General features: G+C 36.0%; 1 protein-coding gene across 3 annotated transcripts in view; it reads right to left on the bottom strand.

Annotated features, from left to right (window-relative positions):
* ITGB3BP (integrin subunit beta 3 binding protein) overlaps positions 1–18,355 on the bottom strand; it is a 107,221-nt gene that overhangs the window by 34,363 nt on the left and 54,503 nt on the right. For all 3 annotated transcript variants that reach the window (XM_004369011.2, XM_023730652.1, XM_023730646.1), the window contains 2 exons: positions 9,992–10,127; positions 2,266–2,341 (listed from right to left, as the gene is read on the bottom strand). In XM_004369011.2, coding sequence (XP_004369068.2) covers positions 2,266–2,341; positions 9,992–10,127 — 212 coding nt within the window. The remainder of the gene's footprint in view (positions 1–2,265; positions 2,342–9,991; positions 10,128–18,355) is intronic.

Below are 18,355 nucleotides of genomic sequence, written 5' to 3' on the forward strand. Positions count from 1 at the left end.
TTACAATAGAAATAAAAAAATTAGAAAGCAAAAAACATAAATAAATATGATACTCCAATTAACCACTGATTATTTCAAGAGAAAACATTTTGCTGGGATTCTTAAAGTAATTTTATTTTTGTTGCTAGACAATATACTTCCATAGAAGTATTGTGATTAATTATTCACTAGTCTTTACAAATATAGAAATTTATTTAGAAACTTGTTTTATAGTCATTTTTACTTTACTTTGATCATTAACATTCACTCTGTTTTTCTACACAAAACAGTAGACTCCATTTATTCTTCTGGTCTACTAAGAATGTACTTTAAAGGCATTCTACTTTCTAAACCATAGTAACCTTGTAGTTTTGTAGTAGAATATAGCTATTAGACACATGTATAGGTCATGCTGTCAATCATTAACACCACACTCTATTCAAATCATTTATTTATGTGTCTGTCTTCCTTCTAGACCATAATCTCCTTGTTATGGATTGAATTGTGTCCCCCCAAAATGGGTGTCAACTTGGCTAGGCCATGATTCCCAGGATTGTGTGACTGTCCACCATTTTGTCATCTGATGTGACTTTCCTATGTGCTGTAAATCCTACCTCTATGAAGTTAAGGAGGCAGGATTAGAGGCAGTAATGTTAATGAGGCAGGGCTCAATCTACAAGATTAGGTTGTATCTTGAGTCAATCTCTTTTGAGATATAAAAGAGAGAAGTGAGCGAAGAGACGGAGGAACCTCCTACCACCAAGAATGAAGAACCAGGAGGGGAGCGTGTCCTTTGGACCCACAGTCCCTGTGCTAAGAAGCTCCTAGACCAGGGGAAGATTGATGACAAGGACCTTTCCCCAGAGCCAACAGAGACAGAAAGCCTTCCCCTGGAGCTGGCACCCTGAATTCGGACTTCTATCCTCCTAGACTGTGGGAGAATATATTTCTCTTTGTTAAAGCTATCCACTTGCGGTATTTCTGTCATAGCAGCACTAGATAACTGAGACAGGGTACAATGATTGATGTAGGAGATATTAAATGAGACTTCTTTGAGAAACTCTTCCCTACATCCTGATTATACTCTAAATGGCACTCAGTTTCTGTATCTTTTAACCTAGACTACTTACTACTGATTTAATACTACTACACAGCAACTGATTTACTACTACTTCATGGCAACTAGCAACATTAATACTACGGCTACATTATGCAATCAATAGACTTGTGGCCTGACCTGGGGTTAAAATCACAAAGTATTAACACTATGTTGAGAAAAATGCATTGGGAGTTCCACATAAATGATGTAAAAAAACGTTTTGAAACATAAACCATTTCTAAGTTGGGGAAGGTATATGACAACATAAGACCATAAGCTCCTAATGGGTAGAAACGTCATGATAACATAGTGAATGTACACAGAAAATACAGCTCAAATGGTAAATAAGCTGAACATATGAACTACTTGGAAAATTCAACCTCTTTTCTGCTTAATTCAATCCTTCTGGACAAGCACACAATACTTAATTCAATTCCTATCTACCTCCTGGTAGATACAAACATTCTTTCCAGAATACATATGCAGTAGCTTTCTGCAGATAATGCTTCACTCAAACGCACCATTGGCAGGCCAGTATGAAAATGCTTGGTTGCAGAACAGGTGGGCCTTTCAAGTTCCTCTAGAGTCCTTACTCTGCTAGCTTCTCTGTGCTCCCTGCTCTGCCTTGAACCAGCTATTTGTGTTAGGCATCATGTTCCCATAAAACATACTTCTCCATCCATGTAAATCTAAAAAGGGTGTTTTCCTCAGCTTTACCTTAAGATGATCACAGACTATTGTCAGAGACTTCAACTTTACTTACTTTGGTTGTGTTGTCAAGACGGACTGATTGCTAGAGAAGGATATCATGTTTGGTAAAATGGAGGGTCAGCAAAGGCAAGAGAAACCCTCAATGAAATGCATTGACACAGTGGCCACAACAATGGACTCAAACATACCAACAATTATGAAGATGGCACAGGACCAGAGCAACATTTTGTTCTGTTATACACAGGATCCCCACGTGTCAGAGCTGACTTCATAGTAATTAGCAAAAACATATTACCATTATATAAGCACTACAAAACACATTACAAAATAAGGTATTTTACTACTTTAAGAAAGACTACAACTCAGGTGTATATTATTATTTTCTATAAAGAAATGATTTCTCTAAGTTGTCATGTTCACAACTATGAACCTTTTCTTGCAAGACACGTGTATTATTTCAAAATGAACAAACTTACTCATCATTGTCATTTGTTCTAGGTTCCTTTCTTTCAGTCAATCTGGAATTGAGGTTATTCAATTTTTCCTTCTTTCCTATACATTGTATAATAAGAAGAACACAAGGTTAAGGAGAAATTCCCAAATTTTAAATAGAATTTAGATTGCCAAATTTTAAACAGAAAATAAGAGTGAACAAATGAAAGGAAGGTAGGAAAAGAAAAAGTGTCCTGAAATTTCAAATGGGAAAATTTTTTTCACTGTTCTCACAAACTTCTCAATAGATATTTTTTTCCCATTTCCCATTCTCCTAATTTTTACTCACCATGACATTATACAGAAAACATGACATTATACAGAAAAAACAATCTTTTAAAATAGAATTACCACTGGAATTTGGCATATTAAGGAGAAAATTAGAGAAACCAATTTTACAATATAATTAGTTTTAAACACATTAACTAGATAAAAATATTTTAAGGAAGGATTATTGTATTAAAGCTTCTACTTTTCATCATTTTATCCTATTTTTTTCCTTACAGCAGCAACAAGGGATTGGTGATACCAATACCTAGAAAATGGTGAATTTCTAGTGATACCACATAATAAGAGCTGATTTTAGGGGGAAAAGAATCTGACTCTTTAAATGCATATTTATTTAGTAGATCCTTCAGAAATATTTAGTGTCTACCAAAATATATAACTCATTAAAGTATTTATTTTAGGTAACAATATAAGAAATAAATGGTTAGATTCCATTTAAAATGCTATACAGTTATTTCAGGCCATGGCTTATCTAAATTTTCACAAGTTTCACAAGTCCACAGAGGCACAAGTGAAGACACGGTGTTTTAACTAAATCATAATCCCTCAAATGTCTGCCAAGTTGAAATGTAAGTTAGATTTTATAGCTCTATAGCATATTATGCTTTCATTTAGTGCTCAAATAGATAATTGTTTTATGAGCTTTTATGACTAGTTTGTTTTTCAACACTACTATATAATTATATACTTTAAACACATTCGACATTTAATAAGCATGTTGTTATAGAATGAATTGTGTCCCCCTCAAAATATGTGCTGTAAATCCTAACCCCTATACCTGTGGTTAGAAACCCTGGTGCCGTAGTGGTTAAGACCTATGGCTGCTAACCAAAGGGTCGGCAGTTTGAATCCACCAGGTGCTCCCTGGAAACTGTACAGGGCAGCTCTACTCTGTCCTATAGGGTTGCTATGAGTCGGAATCGACTTGACAGCAACGGGTTGGTTTTTTGGTTTTATACCTGTGGTTATAATCCCATTTGGGAATGGGTTTCTTTGTTATGTTAATGACACAGTGTTAGTGTAGGGTCTGTCTTGAGTCAATCTTTTTTGAGATATAAGAAGAGCAGATTAAGCAAGAAAGCACACTTGGGGGAAGACAGATGCCAAGCCACGTGCAGATCTCCAAGAAACCAAGAAACAGAAGCTGAAAGAACAAGGACCTTCTTCCAGAGCCGACAGAGAGAAAAAGCCTTCCCCTAGAGCCAGGGCCCTGAATTCAGACTTCTAGTCTCCTAAACTGTGACAAACTAAATTTCTGTTTGTTAAAGCCTCCCACTTTTGGTTATTTCTGTTATAGCAGCAGTACATAAGTAAGACACAAGTATTTGAAGACACATATTGGTACGGATAAAGATTCTCTGTGGCTTACATATGCTGGCTCTTGAAGAATAAACAAGCAAATGAATGAATAATCTAAACTCTTTACTACTAATGAAAACCAGCTAGGAGAAACTATCTTTTAAAGGTACATATGGTGACATCCTCCCACAGTAAATATTTTTATATAGTTCCACCTGTTTAACAACTGACACAGGAACTATTATTTATTCAATGTTTTCTATTTTACTAAATTTTTTTGATACAAATGGATTTATTTATTTTAGATAGCTTTGAGACAAAATCATGAAACACCAGCTGAGCACTCTCTAATAGAAATAGAATGTGAGCCACTTATGTAATTTTAAATTTTCTAGTAGCAACATTAAAAAAAGGAAAAAACAAAAAACAGGTGAACTAAATTTTAATAATATATTATTTAGCCCAATATATATAAAAAATCATTTAAACATGTAATCAATATGTTATGGATTGAATTGTGTCCCCCAAAAATATGTAATCTTAACCTTTATGTCTGTAGTTATAATCCCATTTGGGAATGGGTTGTCTTTGTTATGTGAATGAGGCAGGATTAGTGTAGGGTATATCTTGAGTCAATCTCTTTTGAGATATAAAAAGAGATTAAACAATTGAGCAGAGAGAGACAGATGGGGTAAGACAGATGCCAAGACACATGGAGATCTCCAAGGAACCAGGAAGAAGAAACTGAAGAGACAAGGACCTTGCTCCAGAGCTGAGAGTTGGTGCTCTGCATTCAGACTTCCAGCCTCGTAAACTGTGAGAACATAAATTTCTGTTTGTCAAAGCCATCTACTTGTGGTACTTCTGTTACAGCAACACTAGATAACTAAGACACAATACAGTGAGATAACTTACATTCTTTTTTTTCACACTAAGTCTTTGAAATATGGTATATTTTATACTTACAGTATATCTCCATTTGGACTAGCCACATTTCAAATGCTTAATAGCTGCATGTATTGGAGAGTATAGATGTAGATAATGATGCAGGAAGATCCAATACTTTCAGATGAAACCAAATACACAGACAACATGGAGGCAATTTTTTAAAAATGTAACTTATTAACATATTAAGAAATATTGTCTGGAACAGATTTTCCAATGCCAGTTTACACTTTTCCATTCATTTAACTTTTATTCCTCTACTTTTACTTGCTCCTATTACTAGAGGATGGAGCCCTGGTGGTGCAGTGGTTAAGCGTTCATCTGCTAACCAGAAGGTCGGCAGTTTTAATCCACCAACTGCTCCCTGGAAACCCTATGCAGCAGTTCTGCTCTGTCCTATAGAGTCACTGTAAGTTGGAATCGACTCAGTGGCAACAGGTTTGTTTATTACTAGAGGAAAATCTTATTTAAAAGTACATTTTCTATTCTCTGGTAGTTAAAATTTCACTAAGAAATTGGTTCAAAAATTAATAATGATTTCCCTCATTGCTACACTGGACATTATGTCTTTCTCCCTTAAAAAAAATTATATCACAATTAAAACTGTTACCTCAAAATATACTTTAATGCCAAAAAGAGAAAAACTTAAGATTTAAAAATTTTGTTAAAGCACTCATTATTGCTCTTGTTTATTAACTTTTCATTATTTGTCTGTATCCTTAAATTCCAAACAGAATAAATTAATATGGCTAAATATTTATTTAATAAAGGATAGAGGAGAAAAAGAGCAATAATATTTTATTGATTGATTTTAGAAAACTTTGGGGAAAAAAATTCTGTCAAAAGCTGTCCCTAAAAAAAAAATCAAGTTGAAATGTGTCTGTTTTGTAGAAAACCACAAATGAAAACCCAAGCTACACGTTAAGCCTGTATATCAGAGAATCTCTGCCTAAAGGTTAATAATAATTTCCTGAATCTTGACAATGCTATTTTCAATAAAGTTCCAAAATTAAATATTAAAATCATTTTATTCCTTTAATTTGCAATTCATTTTTGCATTTCAGCACTAGCAGTCAGTAATATCAGGCTGGAAATTGTCAAGATGCTTTATGTGAATTTTCACCAGTTATTCAATGTTTTTCTAAACATTTTATTATTCTAAGAGAATTCGTCAAATACCTTATCCTGCAAAATGTGAACATTAATCTCATCACAAAGAAACTTATACTTTTAATATACTTTTTAATGGTTAGATAAGAGGAGTTTTGATGTCTCTAAGAATAACACTTGGATCAGTTATCAAAGACTGTTGAATAATCTATCATTGAAAGAATCTTCTAGCTACTTAATAATTACTTTCTTTCATTTAATTCCATTCCACTATAAAAAAGTAAACACAGTTAATATATATTAGAGGACTGTGGGGTCTACATGCACTTTGTCTTGCTAAGGTGTATATAAGTTAACAAACAGTTGTATACTTGACTTCCTTTAAGTATAGTTTCACAAAACATTCAGAATTATATTTGAACTTTCTGGTAAGGCTCCAGGGACCCTGTCCTCTAACTAATGAAGATAACTTTCAACAGATCATAATGTTTGGAAGCACAACCAATGGAGATGATAACGGTTAACACTTACACAGTACTTATTAGGGCCAGGCACTGTCTTAAACATATTATATATATTAACTAATTAATATGCACAACACCTCTGTGAGGTAGTCATCCATTTTCCCATTTTGCAGATGAGAAAAGAGAGGCACAGAATGGTTCAATAACTTGTCCAAGGCCCTAAACCTAGCAATGCCAGAATCAGGATTGAAACCCAGCTGGAGTACAGCCTGGCTACAAAGACTGTGCTCTTAATTATGATGTTATGCAGCTATTTATTAATAGATTAATAAATTAGTATGTATTGAACACTAACTATATGTTGGGCATTGATCTAGGTACTTTTTGTGTATTAATTCATTTAATTATCATAACCCTGAGGTAGATATTATTATTTTCCTCATCTTACAGGCATGGAGACAAAAACACAATCAAAAATTGATTTATAGATATCCCATCTTCTGCCTGGAAAAATACAAGGACTATAAAACACTTTAACACCTGTCTACCCCCCTTATCTATATTCCATGCTAGTGTAGTCCATTTTTTGTTTTTAACTCTGTCAAACTGTTTGTCTTTTGCTTTAGAGTTAGTTTGCAATTAGATTTACTAACCTGTTTTCTAATTTACTTTTTTACTGTTGCTCTTTGCATTCTACTTCTTTATTTGAGGTGCAATTACCTTCTTACAGAAGTACCTTCTTTAGCAGTCCTTTCAGTGAGGGTCTGCTAATGGTAAACTCTCTCAGACTTTATCAGAAAACATCTTTATTTCATCTTCACTTCCCGAAGGAAAAGTTAGCTGTCATTCTTAGTTGGGATTATTACTTCATTCCTTCTTTAGTCCACTGATACTGATCAGAAGTCTACTATCAGTCTGTCATTTCTTGCAGGTAATATGTCTTTTCTCTGACTGCTTAAAAATTTTTCTTTTAGTCTTTGATGCGCTACAGTTTTACCATGACAAAATTAGGTGTAGATCTGTTTTAATTCATTCTGCTCAGAATAAGTATACTACTTTAATCAGGAAATTCACGTTTCTATTTAAATTATGGAACGCTTATAGTCCTTGTGTCTTTGATTATTGGCTTTGCCTCATTCTATTTCCTTCTTGTGGAATTTCTATCTGACATAGTTGGACCTTCTTATTCGATCCATTATTTCTCTTTACTGTTTTATACATTCTCTATCTCTTTATCTCTCTGTGCTATATTGCCACAGTCTGGGTGGTTTCCTCACATGTATTGTCCAGTGTACAAGTACTACGTTTAACTATGCCAAATTTGTTGTTTAACCTTCTACTCTCATTGTTAAATGATAAGTCTGGTGTGCTCTTGGAAGTGAGGGAGTGGGAAAGATTTACTATCTTTTCTCTTCTCTCAAAAGCATAATTGTTTGGAGAAATTTATTAAGGGATAGGGAAGGGCATCAGTATAATATATAAATCTCAGTTCTCTTAAAAGTATAAAGAGTTGGAGCCAATCATTCGGTGTTAAGTTAGATATTTTTGGCCCATTTAGAGTCTAAGTAGAGGGAAGAAACAGAACCAGATTTTCCTTCCTTTTTATAACCATGAATGAATTTAAATTTAATAGTAAGCCTCTGTTCATAAAGTTCAAATGTATATAGAAAGTACACATAAAAATCTGAGGGAAGAGTATTCCAGATGGAGAGAACTGCAAGTGCACCTACGGCAGGAGGGGCTCAGAATAATTGAGGAATAGCAAGAAGATCAACATGGCTAAAGAACATAAATATAGGGAAGAGTAGTAGAAAATGAGGTAGATGAGGTGATCAAGTATTAGATCATGCATAGCCTTAAAAGTCATGATAAGGATTTGGGATTTTACTCTAAGTATGAGAGAAAGTGAGTAGCAAATAAAATGTCCTTGAAAATGTTATTTAAATAAAAATGTTTATTTAAATTATATATTTTGTACAATATTTAAAAAGTGGAAATTGTTAATACAGGTTATGACCCCATTTGAAACTTACTATATAAGTCATATTTTCTTACTTATTTGGAACTTAAGTTACTTCAGAAGAATCAGGCTTTCTTAGTTTTAATATATGTACAAGGTGAAATATTAGGATGAGCAATGTAATGATCACAAATGATATCATCTGATACAGAATTCTAGACACTATAATCCTATTCTGAGACTCTGTATGTGAGGTATACATATTGAAGAATATGCAAAACATGTATGTACAGTTTAATAAATAATCAGAGTAAACCAGTGTAACTATTACATAGGACAAGAAATAGAATATTGTCAGCACCTCAGAAACTATATGACTATATGACTTTTTAAAAAAGCTTACTTAGTACTATAATCTGTAATAATTATCCACCTAAATGTCAACTGTGATCATGTGACCAGTCTTTTTATGGGTAAAAGGAATATTCCCTTTAGTTCATATTTAATTTAAATATGGAAATTGAGGACATATCCACTTAAAATCTATTCACATTTCAGTATAGAGCTGTGCAATCTCTAAGATATTAATTTTTAATTGTAAAAAAAGATGTATCAGGTGCATATAAAACAGGACTAGGGAACTTGAAGAAAATGTATACACTTTCATACATTTTTGTGAAAGCAAACATAATAGTAACAGTTTTAAGATAAAAAGTATTAATTAGATAAAGTCATTCAGAAGTTTAAGATCTCATTATGTGTTTCATTTAAACAAAATTAGGTAAAGTGAAGAGGCTTCTCTGTTTCTCTGTAGCTTACTGTATATGTTTAGCACTCAGTAAGTGTTAAACAAGAAAATATGTATTAGGCTAATCACAGCCTATCTAAGTTACATTTTATTAAATTTGAGCATACCCAAAAATTCTGTATGATAAAAACTGATGTCACTGATTCATAACCTTTTCAAATATTAATCAAATCTATGAAATCTCAGTTAGGGTATTTTTAAAAATAGGTATTTTGGCAATAAACTACTACAAAACAACAAATACGTATGGTCAAAATTTAACAATAGTTTAAAATAAAGAATTTTATATTTAAATTAATCTTTCCTCTAATGGAAAATACCACAAACCTTTTGCCAACACATTTAAAACAGTATAGAAAAAAGAAAGGAATGAAATACAATAAATAAAGGCAAGCTATATAAAGATACACTAAATGTGGATAAAACTAAAATGGACAACATAGCTAAAAATAACATTTAGAACTATCACTCTTACACTGTAGAGCAGCAGTACCTGAATTACGTGTCCTTTAATTTATGCACACAATGGATACCTTGTTAAGGGGCGTATCTGTAACTATTGTAACTGCTAGTAGCTGAAGACAGTCAGGCCATGATTTCTATTTAATGGATAGGATTGTAAGGGAACAAAGTCTGCAGTAGCATTTTTAAAATAAGTGCCTAAAAAGTTTACATTTACCCCTAAAGAATTACCTGCATTCTAGCTTTTCCTATGTTGAATTCTTTGAGAAGAAAAAAATCAGCTGCAGCAACATCTATATATTATTAAATCAAAATCTTGATTTAACCAATAACTAGAAAATCTTAAAATAAGTGGAAATGAATGTTCAACTAACCATTTGATGGTCCATTTCTGTGCTCTTGTTCTTTAGAGCTTGTGGGAGAAGCAAATGGGCTCATTTGACAAGTTCCAGTTGTTGGAGAATAAGTTGCAATACTTTTCTTCCGCTGGATTTTTGAAGGACCTAATGACTGGAAATAGATAACAATTTGGAACAGAAATACCTGTTAAGTTATAGATCTTTAAAAACACCTTTGAAAACTCAGCAAAATCCAAACCAATTTTATTTTCCTTGTTCTCTCTTTTCAGATTTCAAATATATTCAACTATAACCTTCAAAGCCAACAATATCTTTTCAAGTTATGTAGATATTTCAGGTCTCCACAATAATTAAAGCATCTCAATTTGATATTTACAAAATTTCAACATTAAAGGTTATTGTCCAACCACATCCTGACTATTGCTTTCAACTGAATTTGAAGTATAATTATGCGACTGGGCCAGGGAACTCTCAGAGGTGCCTATTAACTAAGACCTACAAGGAAATCCTAGGATCAGTGCTGCCATAAGCCTTTCAAAGTCACTCTGACACAATGTTGTTGTTGTTGTTGTTAGGGCCGTTGAGTTGGTTCCAACTCACGGCAACCCTGCGTATAACAGAACGAAACAATAGCTGGTCCTGCACCATCCTCACAATCGCTGTTATGCCTGAGCCCATTGTTGCAGCCACTGTGTCAATCCGTCTCATCGAGGGTCTTCCTCTTTTTCACTGACCCTCTACTTTACCAAGCATGATGTCCTTCTCCAGGGACTGGTCCCTCCTGATAACATGTCCAAAGTATGTGAGACCAAGTCTTGCCACACTCGCTTCTAATAAGCATTCTGGTTGTACTTCTTCCAAGACAGATCTGTTTGTTCTTTTGGCAGCCCATGCTTTATTCAATAATCTTCGCCAACACCATAATTCAAAAGCATCAATTCCTCTTCAGTCCTCCTTATTCATTGTCCAGCTATCCCATGCATATGAGGCAACTGAAAACACCAAGGCTTGGGTCAGGCGCACCTTAGTCTTCAAGGTGACATTTTGCTTTTTAACACTTTAAAGAGGCCTTTGCAGCAGATTTGCCGAATGCAATGCGTCCTTTGATTTCTTGACTGTTGCTTCCATGGCTATTGATTGTAGATCCAAGTAAAATGAAATCCTTTACAACTTCAATATTTTCTCCATTTATCATGATGTTGCCTATTGGACAGTTGTGAGGATTTTTGTTTTCTTCATGTTGAGGTGTAATCCATACTGAAGGCTGTGGTCTTTGATATTCATCAGTAAGTACTTCAAGTCCTCTTCACTTTCAGCAAGCAAGGTTGTGTCATCTGCATATTGCAGGTTGCTAATGAGTCTTCCTCCAAACCTGATGCCTCGTTCTTGTTCATATAGTTCAGCTGCCCGGATTATTTGCTCAGCATACAGATTGAATAAATATGGTGAAAGGATACAACCCTAATGCACATTTTTCCTGACTTTAAACCACACAGTATCCCCTTGTTCTGTCTGAACAACTTCCTCTTGATCTACGTACAGGCTCCTCATGAGCACAATTAAGTGTTCTGGAATTCCCATTCTTCATAATGTTATCCATAATTTGTTATGATCCACACAGTCAAATGCCTTTGCATAGTCAATAAAACACAGATAGACATCTTTCTGGTATTCTCTGCTTTCAGCCAAGATCCATCTGACATCAGCAATGATACCTCTTGTTCCACGTCCTCTTCTGAATCCAGCTTGAATATCTGGCAGTTCCCTGTACATGTACTGCTACAACCCCTTTTGAATGATCTTCAGCAAAATTTTACTTGTGCTGGCCCAACAGAGACTTGAGAAACCCCAAGAGTTTGGCCCTCGGACATCTTTTTAGCTCAGTGGTGAAGTCACTCCCGAGGTTCACTGTTCAGCTGGGGACTGGACAGCCTCATAAAACAAAACGGGACTAATGAGGCACAGCAGTACAGGGACAAGGGCTAGAAGACAGGAGGGGACAGGAAAGCTGGTGATAGGGAACCCAAGGTTGAGAAGGGACAGTGTTGACATGTCGTGGGGTTGTTAACCATTGTCATAGGGCAATATGTTTACTAACTGTTTAATGAGAAACTATTTGTTCTATAAACCTTTATCTAAAGCACACACAAAAAAAGAATTATCTACGTGAGATCAAATTGACAACAGCAACTCAAGAGGTTTGATGGGAAGCCTCAGGGACAGTGAGTTGAAGATAATGGTGATGGAATAATTTGGAAAAGGATAGTGAGAATAGCAGCACAACTGGAAGAATGTAATTGATGTCACTGAATTGTACATGTAGAAATTTTTGAAATGGTGTATCTTTGGCTATGAATATTTTCACCAAAAAAAAAAAGGTCCTCCAAGGTCGAGAAGGGAGAGTGTTGACATGTCTTCAGGTTGTTAACCAATGTCATAAAACAATATATGTACTGACTGTTTAATGAGAAACTATTTGTTCTGTAAACTTTCATCTAAAGTACAATAAAAAAAAATTTTACTTGTGTGTGATATTAATGATATTGTTCAATAATTTCAGCATTCTGTTGGATCGCCTTTCTTTGGAATGTGTACAAATATTGAGTTTTTCCCGTTGGCCAGGTAGCTGTCTTGCAAATTTCCTAGCATAGACAAGTGAGCACTTTCAGCGCTGCATCCATTTGTTGAAACAACTCAATTAGTATTCTGTCAATTCTTGGAGCCTTGTTTTTTGCCAATGTTTTTTAGCACAGCTTGGACCACTTCCTTCAGTACCATAGGTTCTTAATCACATGCTACCTCTTGAAATGGTTGAATGTTGTAATAGCTTACCTTAATGATAACCAAAATAATGTGCAAATAACTGAGCCTATCATTTAAGGCCTTTGAGAACGTGGACTATCCTATAAAAATCTTCTCTGCAGCTTTCTCCTCCGTGCTCCCATAGACCTTGTGCATAACTTTTATTGCAGTTAACATATTTCAATAATTTTATACATTTCTGTCTGCCTCATCAGCCTTTGAACACCTTAAGCATAATTTCTTTATCTTTGTAACCTAGAACTAAAAAATGTTTGACGAATGAATGCCTTAAAAAGAACAATCCAGTAAACTTGGCTAAGTCACTCTATTAAGAATATATTCATTTGTTCATTAGTTTATTCATTCAATATTAACTGGCACCTTGTGTCTAAGCCACTAGTCTATGCATATTTGTGCCTCAGCTCATGTTGTGATCTAGTGGGATGCCCTCCTTATCTTCCCCAAGACCTGGTCTTTTTTTAGTTTAGGTCTCCCTCATGATGTGCTGACTCCAAGTAACTTGTATCACACTACTCACTGCTCCCTCTTCTGAATTTCCCCAAAACTTGTTTTCCATGCTTATTGGTCTCCCAGCATTTGTTAATTATCGTGCATGAAGAAATATAACAAAATGTCCTGGCCTCAGGGAGCTTAAAAGTTAAACAGCAGAGAAGAGCTCTTAAGGTTCTGTAGGTGTAACAGAAATTCAGAAGGGAGAGAAAATCAAAGTAGGCTGCAGTTATCTGTTATAGAGGATTCTTGTAAGGGAGAAGGTGTCATGACACTTAGGTAACCGAAGATAAAAGGCATAAAAAGTCTGAAATCTAGAGGTGGAACAGAGAGTATAGGTTGAATTTGGGGGATAAAGGAAAGGTCTGGAGGCTCATGATATGTTTTTGCTTTAGCTCGGTTGTTAGGTGCCGTTGAGTCGATTTTGACTCATAGTGACCATATGTGGACAGAGTAGAACTGCCCCCTAGGGTTTTCTAGGCTGTAATCTTTATGGGAGCAGATAGCCAGGTCTCTCTCCCATGGAGCTGCTGGGTAGGTTCAAACTGCCAACCATTCAGTTAGCAGCCGAGTGCTTAATTGTCGTGCCACCAGGGCTCCTTTTCAGCCTAGTAGTCAACTTGAAATAGCTACACAATTTTGCAGAGTCAACCATCCTTTATTTTTAAGACACCCATGAAAGAAATAGTGACTGTGTCACTTTTTTCAATAATTTTGGTATTTTGGTATTAGTTTCAGAATCTGTAGCATCAAAAACATATAAATAAAATCTTTTACAGTTAAGATTTTAAATGATAGATACTTCTTTGTATTGGGGAACAAAGGACATTCCACTCTTTATTTTATGTATCCATAGTAGCCACCAAGTATAACCAATATGTTTTAAAAAAATCAAACTATAATACCAAGTTATAGCTCTAAAGCAATGTCTTTTTTGTAGGGTGAAAGGGTTTTAAGTCTCTTTATCAGGTGGTTACTATTACCGCTCCATCTTGAGTTTTCACCTGTTTATATGTATTCAGTCATAAACTACGACATTTATCCAATCCCTATCCTACTTTTCCAAGAATTTATTGCTTAGAACTTTCACTGTGTATGTACAAGAAATGAAAGTCACTACCCTAATGTACATTTATGTCAATCTGTTTTGCTATCTTCACCAAAAAATTATTTTATCCAATTGCCAAATGTCTAAACATTGCAACTGTAGGTCATACATTTCTCCTTGAAAACAATTTCCTAGCTTTCATGAAAGAAAAAACTGTGTGTGTGCATGTGGGTATTTTATTTTCCTCACCTTAAATATAGTGCGGCTTCTCTTTTTCTTTCTTTTTTTGGTTTTTGGTATTACTTCAAAGGAAAAATGTCTGTCTATAGCTACTATACATAGATGGGAAAATTAAAATATACCTTTGCCTATGTAAATGACTTCAGAAACCAGCTAACTGGGGGAAAAAACCCCAAAAACCAAACCAGGTGCCATGGAGTCAACCCTGATTCATGGTGACCCCTATATTTCAGAGCAGAACTGCCCTCCATAGGGTTTTCATGGCTGTGATCTTTTGGAAGCAGATCGCCAGGACTTTCTTTCCAGGTGCCTCTGGGTGAGTTTGAACTGCCTGGAGTTAGGCTAAACTTCACAGGTTAAGGGCACAGTCCTCTATAACACTGCCATCACTTCAGACACCAACAGCAAGTTCAGAGGTCTCTAGGCCACCTTCACTTCTGACCAGCTAGCTACAAATTCAGGGCTTCTTACTACTTCCTCGGGACATAAGCTGCAAGCTTGGGGGTCCCTAGGCCACCCTCACTTCTGACCAGCTGCCTCCAAATTCAGGGATTCCCACCACTCCCTCAGGTTCAGTAATTTGCTAGAACAATTCACAGGACTCAAGAAAGCCCTATACTTACTATTACAGTTTTATTTTAGCAAGAGGATACAAATCAGAACCAGGCAAAGGGAGAGGCGTATAGGATAAGGTCTGGGAAGGTCCAATGTGAAGCTTCTGTGTCCCTCCAAGTACACTGATGAATGCAGAATATTATCAATCACGTAAACTCCCCCAAAACTCGCTGAGGCTTCATTATACAGACATGATTGATTAAACCATTGGTCATGATTCACTGGTCAAATCTCCAGCACTCCTCCACTCCCTGGAAATCAGGCTGATATCGTATGGCTCAAAGCTCCAAACCTCTAATCACATGGTCTTTCTGGCATGGGCAATCTCATCCTGAGTCATCTCGTTAGTATATACACATTTTTATATACTTGCCTAGTGCTACACACAAAGGCATAATCTTACTTTCCTAAATTTTCTTTCCTCTCAAGTTTCTACCAAGGTCCTCTAACTTTTAATCCCTGAAGATGCTTAGAAGGACTTCTAAATTGAGTTTAAAAGCCATCTAGGAATTTCCATCCTGCCATCCCCCAGACTTGGAAGGACCTGGCCCACTTATTAGACTCCCACAACAGAAAGAGTTAAGAAGACTGGGATTTGAGAAAAGACTGGGCTAATAATTGAGAAGTTGAGCGCTCAAGAAAGATGAATGCTACTTACCAGACCCTTTAGAAAAATAGAGGGAAAAAAAAAAGTGAGATGAAGAGATTTGGCTAGAAGTTAGAGAGGATTCAGAATGTAAACAAAATGTGTAAAGAAGATTGTAAGGAAACAGAAATCAGAAAATAAGTCACTACTACTTGGTGATCTACTTCCAAATAATCAGTCATGAAAAACCCCATGGAGCACACTTCTACCCTAACACACACAGGGTTGCCATGAATTGGAATTGACTTAATGGCAACTGGTTGGCTGGTTACTTCTATAATAAGGGGCAACTGCCTGTAATATTTACTGACTCCTTAGAGATAATTAACAACACTACTAAACACAAAAATGCCATGCTCTAAGATTCTAAGATCACTGAAATGTCACTGTACTTTTTGTAAGGAGGTCAAACCTTGTACGTTAGCAAAACTGAAATTTGGGCATTGATTTTTCTGCCTTAAAAAAAAAAAATCAATGTTCTGTCCATAATTTCAAGTAGATATGACATTCTCCTTCAGTATCGCTCACAGATTGTAGCTTGCTCCCTCACCTCGTTTAAAGCACAGTCTACCAAAAAGATGCCTGCATTTTTATTGATTTTTACCTATTATAAACAGTGTAGAAAGTACTAACTAAGGGTTCTTTCAGGATGAAATATAGGCTATAAATGATCTGTTATTATTATGAATTCTAGCCTATGCTGTCACCAAAATATTTAAAACACAGGTACTATAGGTATTTGGATAAGCAGAAAGAAAAGAAAAAAGAATTATGGCAGCTAAAGGCATTGCCGGGAACTCTGGGTTCTGCTTGGTGCAACTTCATCCAGGGCCAAAAAGACAGAGACTGAGTTGGGGAGAACAAAAGGAAACTTTATTGGTTGGCCAAGGAGACAGATGGGGCTGTGTGCTACCCAAAACTGCCTTGCAGGCACCTTGCTGAAGCTGGTTTATACAGAAAGGATCAGTTTCAAAATACAGAATGGTGTGCATGCAGGTGCAGAGCGTTTTAGAATGAGTAAGTATCTTCTAAGGCCTGGGTTTGATTCCCTGCGCAGGAGGAACTTAGTCATTTTTGTTCATTAGCATGTCAGCTCTCCACCCAGGGGCAGAGAATTTACCATGCAAGAAGAAGTTAATGAGCTAAAGGTCATCTGGAAGGTCAGGATGGAGAGCAAGACCTGTTTCAGCTGATTTTGGCTAGCTGTTGCCTGTTTCTTTTCAAGGAAGTTCTAAGGAGAAAAAGAACTTCAGGAAATGGGCTGGGTGAAAGGCTGTCCTGAGGAGACAATGATTTTAAGACAATGGCTCTAGCCCTGTCTTAAAGGGAGATAATTCTTTATAACTGTATAATGGTTAATAAAGTTATTAGTATTAATTATGGAATTTACATTAGAAAACGAAACACTATAGCTGCCTTAGGGGCTTTTCACAATTTGGGCCTAGGGTTCCTAGAAGAGTCCTAAGCATCAGCTGCCACAATGACCATCCTTAATGATTGCAGGAGGGATTGGAGGGGGTGGGATGGGGCTGGGACAGGGCTTCATTGTTATCCAAAAAGGAATCTGATCAGACAAGTGAGAAGCAAGGTTACTATCAGAACAGTATCAATCACCATTTCGAATGGGTAAATACCAGTTGTTAGTTCCCTCCTTTTTGCATTGTCTCCTGACTTGACAGGAACTGAATCTACCTGGAACAAGATAGCATTCGAAACATAAATTGTGACTAATAAAGACTACTGAGTCTTAACTGGACCAGTTGAGACCAGAGGACTCCATGAGACTATCGCCATGACACACTCTTTAAAGCTTGAACCAAAACTATACCCTGAGATCACCTTTTAGTGAAATAGCAGAGTCGCAGACAAAATAAAGGATATTACCCATAAGAACAATGCTGTCCCAAAAAACTATCTGTATGAGGCCAAAAGGTCAACATTTACTCTAAAACAAAGGTCCAGGAATTGATGAAATATCAACTGAGCTGTTTCAACAAATCGATGCAACGCTGGAACTGCTCACTCATCTATGCCAAGAAATTTGGAAGACAGCTACCTGGCCTGGCCAACCGACTGAAAGAGATCCATATTTGTGCCCATTCCAAAGAAAGGTGATGCAACGGAATGCGGAAATTATCGAACAGTATCATTAACATCACATGGAGGTAAAATTTTGCTAAAGATAACTGAAAACAGTTACAGCAGTACACTGACAGGGATCTGCCAGAAATTCAAATAAGATTCAGAAGTGAGCGTGAAGCAAGGGATATCACTGCTGAGATTGGATGGATCTTGGCTGAAAGCTGAGAATACCAGAGAGATGTTTAACTGTGTTTTACTGACTACGCAAAGGCATTTGACTGTATGGATAATAACAAATTACGGATAATGTTGCAAAGAATAGGAATTCCAATACTTAATTGTGCTCATGAGGAACCAGTACATAGACCAAGAGGAAGTCGTCTGAACAGAACAAGGGGATACTATGTGGTTTTAAATCAGGGTTGCATTCCTTCAT

This window comes from Trichechus manatus, unplaced genomic scaffold (genome assembly GCF_000243295.1).
Source record: "Trichechus manatus latirostris isolate Lorelei unplaced genomic scaffold, TriManLat1.0 scaffold00003, whole genome shotgun sequence".
In the NCBI taxonomy this organism is placed as follows: domain Eukaryota; kingdom Metazoa; phylum Chordata; class Mammalia; order Sirenia; family Trichechidae; genus Trichechus; species Trichechus manatus.